Source organism: Petaurus breviceps, unplaced genomic scaffold (genome assembly GCF_028583685.1).
Source record: "Petaurus breviceps papuanus isolate PSGF00001 unplaced genomic scaffold, PetGlider_PUasm1.0 87823, whole genome shotgun sequence".
Taxonomy (NCBI): domain Eukaryota; kingdom Metazoa; phylum Chordata; class Mammalia; order Diprotodontia; family Petauridae; genus Petaurus; species Petaurus breviceps.
This window is the reverse complement of record NW_027186869.1, coordinates 35,467-40,833: the sequence shown is the minus strand read 5'-3', so window position 1 is coordinate 40,833 and position 5,367 is coordinate 35,467. Positions and strand designations below refer to the sequence as shown.

At 47.7% G+C, this 5,367-nt stretch overlaps 1 protein-coding gene across 1 annotated transcript; it reads left to right on the top strand.

Moving 5' to 3' along the window:
* Positions 1 to 1,444: 1,444 nt before the first annotated feature.
* On the top strand, positions 1,445 to 2,377 carry LOC138176369 (mas-related G-protein coupled receptor member D-like). Its single transcript, XM_069107174.1, has one exon. The coding sequence runs from the start codon at positions 1,445 to 1,447 to the stop codon at positions 2,375 to 2,377; it is 933 nt and encodes a 310-aa protein (XP_068963275.1).
* Positions 2,378 to 5,367: the final 2,990 nt, after the last annotated feature.

The window sequence follows — 5,367 nt, the reverse complement described above, 5'->3', positions numbered from 1 at the left end:
AAAAAAAAAACACAAAAGCATAGGAATAAATGGAGCTTTCCTTAAAATGAAATGTTTTGTTGTTTCTGGCAGGAATACCTGAGTGATTCGACATTGAAGGACTAAGCAAAGACAAAGGAAAAACAAAACTATCATTTTTTGCAGATGAAATGATAGCTTACTTAGAGAACCCTAAAGAATCAACTAAAAAACTAGTCGAAACAATGAGCCACTTTAGCAAAGTGGCAGGATATAAAATAAGTCCACAGAAACCATCAGCATTTCCATATACTACCAATAAATCCAGCAAGAAGAGATGGGAAGAGAGATGCCATTTAGAATAACTGCAGACAACGTAAAATACTTGAAAATCTACCTGCCAAGACAAACCCAGGGATTATATAAACACAATTATAACTTTCCTACAAATAAAGTCAGATCTAAATAATTAGAGAATAGTAATTGCTCATAAGTAGGCTGAGCCAGTGTAATAAAAATGACAATTCTACAAAATTAATTTACATATTCAGTTCCATGACAAATTACAAAAGAAAATTGTAGACCTAGAAAAAATAATAACAAAATTTGTCTGGAGGAACAAAAGATGAAGAATATCAAGGGAATTAATAAAGAAAAAAATATAAAGGAAGGTGGCCTAGCCATAAGAGATCTCAAACTGTATTACAAAGCACTTATCATCAAAATAATCTGGTACTGGCTAAGAAATAGAGTGGTGGATCAGTGGAAGAGATTAGGCACATAATACACAGTAGTAAAAGATAGTAATCTGGATCCAAGCTTGTGATATATGACTGTGATGGAAGACTATTGTGCTACAAGAAATGATGAGATTTCAGGAAGAAAAAAAAAACCTAGGAAGACTTGTATGAGCTCATGCAAAGTGAAGTGAGCAGAACCAGGAGAACATTGTACACAGTAACAGCAACATTGTTAACAATAACCCACTTGGCTACTCTGATCAATACAATGACCCACCACAATTCCAAAGAACTCATGATGGAACAGGCCATCCACCTAGCTCCCAACAGAGCGCTGGTGGACACAGATGACAAATTAAAACATATTTTCTTTCTTCCTTTCTTCTTCTTCTTCCTTTTTTCTTTCCTTCTTTTCTTTTCTTCCTTTCTTTTTCTTTCTTTCCTTTCTCTCTTTTTCTTCCTTCCTTTCTCTTTTTTTCCCTTCTTTTTTCCTTATTTGGACACAACTGATATAGGAATTTGTATATGATTACGCATACTTGTAATAGGTTTTTTTTTCTTGCCTTCTCAATGGGTAAGGGAGGGGGAAGGAAAGAACTTAGAACTGAAAAATAAAATAAAACTGAATTTTTAATAGTGCATTTGGCAGAGGCTCCAGGGCTCGTTGCCTTGACCAGTCTCCTAAGCCGTGGAGGCATGATTTGTTTATTTTTATTTTTCATTAGCAGGGCTCCTGCCTCTGCCTCATGGTCCACACTCCCAAGGTAACAATGATGGCTACTACACCAACAGTTACAAATTCCACTGAGGAAGGGAATGTGTCTTCTCTGGGAATAGACATCCTCATAGTGCTGGTGTGCCTGTGTGGCCTGGTAGGGAATGGGGCCGTCATCTGGTTTCTCAGGTTTGGAGTAAAGAAGAACCCCTATTCTGTTTACATTTTCAACTTGGCCATCGCTGACTTCTTCTTCCTTCTCTGCATGGCCCTGTCCAGTGTTCTCAACAGGCCTGAGTTTGGTCCCTGGTCCTGGCATGTTTCTGAGGTCTTGAGAAGAATCAGGTACCTCACATATGTGCTGGGGCTGAGCCTGCTGGCTGCTATCAGCACTCAGCGCTGTCTCTCTGTCTTCTTCCCCATCTGGTACCGATGTCACCGTCCCAAGAATCTCTCTGCCCTGGTGTGTGCAGTACTGTGGATGATGGCCATCCTGGAGAATCTGCTAGCCATCTATTTCTGTGTTGTGCAAAATAAAAATGGGAATTCATGTCCAAAAGTGGACTTGTTTTTTGTAGTTTTGATTTTTGGGGTCTTCACCCCCATCATGTGCGTATCCAGCTTGACCCTGTTCATTAAAATCCAGAGGGTCTCCCAAAAACGCCAGCCAGCAAGGCTCTACATCGTCATCCTGGTCACCACCCTGGTGTTTCTCATCTGCGCCCTGCCCCTTGCGGTACACTGGCTTATTGTGTACTGGCTCAGCCTGAGGGAGAGACCGAATGTTATTTTCTATCGTGTGGCTAAAATATTCTCTTGTGTGAACAGCACTGCCAACCCCATCATTTACTTCATGGTTGGGAGTCAGAGGAAGAAAAGGTTCCGTGAGCCCCTCAGGGTCGTGCTAGAGAGGGCTCTTTGGGATGAAGAGACGTCCCCCTCAGAGGTGAGATCAAATACTTGAGGGGGTCAGGGTGGAGGTAAGGATGCAACTGAGGTGCTCCCAAGGGTAACTGCCAAAGATAGGGAGCCTCGATCTGTCTGACAGCCCCAGCCTGTACCCAACTCAATCCTAAAGACATGTTCCTGGTCCTCAATCTGCCTGCCCCAACTCATCTGAGACTTTCCTGGATGCCAGAAGTACCGAACTACCAGAGGAGTGACGGGCACCTAGACCAGCTGGCCCAGATGCCAAGGAGCTGAGTCCTGCACAATGGAGCAAGTCATCTACCAGCCATGCTACTGCATTTCAGAGACACCTTGGGGCGGGGGGGCTGACTAATTTGTAGCTTTAACTAGGAGGCCTCTTTCACAGGGATACGGGGGAGAGTGTGCCCCAGGGAAATGTGTGTACCTCTGTTATTGATATATATGTGTATACATATTCTCAGTAAGTATCTTTGTAAAAGCTCATTGATGTTAACTGGTTAAAAGATACTGGGCACTAACCTCTGGCAATCGATATTGGGGAGAACGTGAGCTGAGGGGCTTGGGCCCCTGGTAGAGGTGCCCCAGCACCCTTTGAGGGAGATGCAGCCTTGCTTGGAGACCTAGCCCATCCCCTCCCTGGAAACCTCAGAGGACGTCTCCGTGCTTGGCCTCAGACCCCAGCTCTTGCTTTAAGCTAACGGTCTCTTGCTCCCATCAGAAACATTCATTCTGCTTGCATATTTTGGGACATATTCTAATCTGAATAACTTCTCCAATTTCTGTTTGCTGATTTGCTCCAATAAACATGTTTACTCAATAGTCACTCTTTGTGATGACCTTTTGTATAACCAGCACTTGATGGGAAGGGGCTGAACCAGCAAATGTAAGCTAAGGGCCAGTGACCCGAGAAGATGATTTTGCTTGGAACCTCAGTATTTAGAGCGAGTGGATTTGATTCTTGTCTAGTACCCCCATACTCCTGTGAGACACTGGCCTGCTCGGTCTCATGGCTTTTCTCATTGGAAGCAGCTGGAGTCAGGAAGATCTGAGTTCAAATGTGGCCTCAGATATTCACTAGCTGTGAGACCTTGGACGTGTCACTTAATTTCTGTCTGCCTCAGTTGCCCCATGTAAAATGGGTCTCATAATAACACCTACCTCCCAGGGTTGCTATGAGAATGAAACAAAAAGTGTAAAGCCCTTAGTGTAGGCCCTCATCCATAAAAAGCGCGATATCAGTCTTAGCTGCTACTACCATTATTTGCTCTTACATTTCATGAGTAAAACATGCTCCTTTCTGAGGGTCCACATCTTTAGCATTTTTCTCCAACTTCTGCTCACCACACCAGTGAGATGAAAGCGGAACTAAGCATACAAGAGGAAGAGAAATCCCCTAATGCTGGGGATTCTTCCACAGTGGCCTCTTACAGCACGTAGGGAAATGACTTTGGTCTCTGGTGGGCTATTCCTGAGGGAGAGGAGCTCTGGGAACTCCCACCACCCTAGATAAGTTCCACATGTGTCCCCAGGAATGGACTCTCACTCTTGTCCAAGGACAGGCTGAGCCAGCACCTGAAAAGCTCATCTTCATATGGCCTTGGGTGGGGTGAGGGGGATATGGATTTTTGAACCACAGAAAGTCTCCAAGGCTGTCTGCTGAGTCACAGCAGCACAGGAAAGAAGCAGCCACTTTCCACTGTGGGTATCGGTCCCTTTGACCTTCACCCAGACCATCTCTACCACGCTCTCACTTGGGTTCCTGGATTTCCTTAGTGTAGACATAGTGCTGCCCCACCCCCTTTGTTCTCTAGACAAAGGCACATCGGTCCAATGCCATCCAGCACCTGCTTCCCCCCAGATCTCAGGGACACCCGTGACATGAAAGCTCAGACTGGCCCCCAGGGCCCAAGCACAGCAGGACGAGGCCCCTCTAAAGTCATCAGAACCTGGGTTTTTTGCCAGTCCACCTTTGGGGTGAACTTTCTGTGTGACCTTGGGAAGTGCATTTCCTGTCTGTAAAACGAGGGGAAACAAGCCGCTGGCTCTGGCGGTCTGGCTCCGCTCTCTGACCAGACCGGCCCCGCGGATGTTGTGTGTGTGTGCTGGACTACTGGAATGAAGAAGGAAGCAGTGACGAGCAGCGAGGCCCTCGACGAGCATTTATTAGGCACCTCCTGTGTGCCCGGGCCTGTGAAAGAGCTTCACAGCAGCCCTGGGAGGCAGGTGCTTTGTCATCCCCATTTCAGAGGAGGAAACTGAGGCAAGCAAAAGGACAAGTGATCTGTCCAGGCTCACACACAGAGGAAGGTGTGAGGTTGGAAGTGAACTCAGGTCCTCCTGGCTCCATCACCTCTGAACTCTGCCGCGGAGGCCGAGGCTCCCAGCCTCTCTCTGAGCTCTCGGGGGCGCGGCTGCCCTGGCCTGTCCTGGGCAGGGTCTGGCAGAGCCAGGAGGACCCCTCTCCACGGCAGGCTTCTTCATGGGGATGCATTTCCCAGGCCTCACCCCCAAGACGGGGGAGCCCAGGATGACCCTGGTCAACCCAGGAGCCTCTGAGCACCCCCGATCACCTCACCCTGGGTGTGCCTCGTCTGGGCCCCACCCCACAGAGCCCCCTGGCTCTAGACCACAGCCCAGGCCTGCCTCGGGCCTGTTCTCAGCTAGGAGTCGGGGAGCGAGAAGCTGTGGCAGCCTCCTAGGAGGGCACCGGGGAGGCAAGATGGAGGAGCGGCCACCGCACAGGCACCCAAGTCCAAGGGTGCCGGGCAGAGGGAGGGTGAGGCTGGGGAGCTTACTCATTCACCAGGGGCTAGAACACAGCGGTCCACTGGCCTCCTCCCTTCTCCAATGATGAGTCAGTCAACAAACATTTAGGGGAAAAAGATCAAATCCAGGCCCAGAATTGGGACAGAGAGCTGGGTGTGACTCACCAGGGCTAGGAGGACTCCTTTTTAATGTAAGACACACACATACACACTCACACACACTCACACAATACACACACATGCACACACACTCATGCAC

Bases quoted from the DNA above. Each gene is read 5' to 3' on its own strand.
- LOC138176369 (XM_069107174.1), top strand. From the start codon at position 1,445: ATGGTCCACACTCCCAAGGTAACAATGATGGCTACTACACCAACAGTT.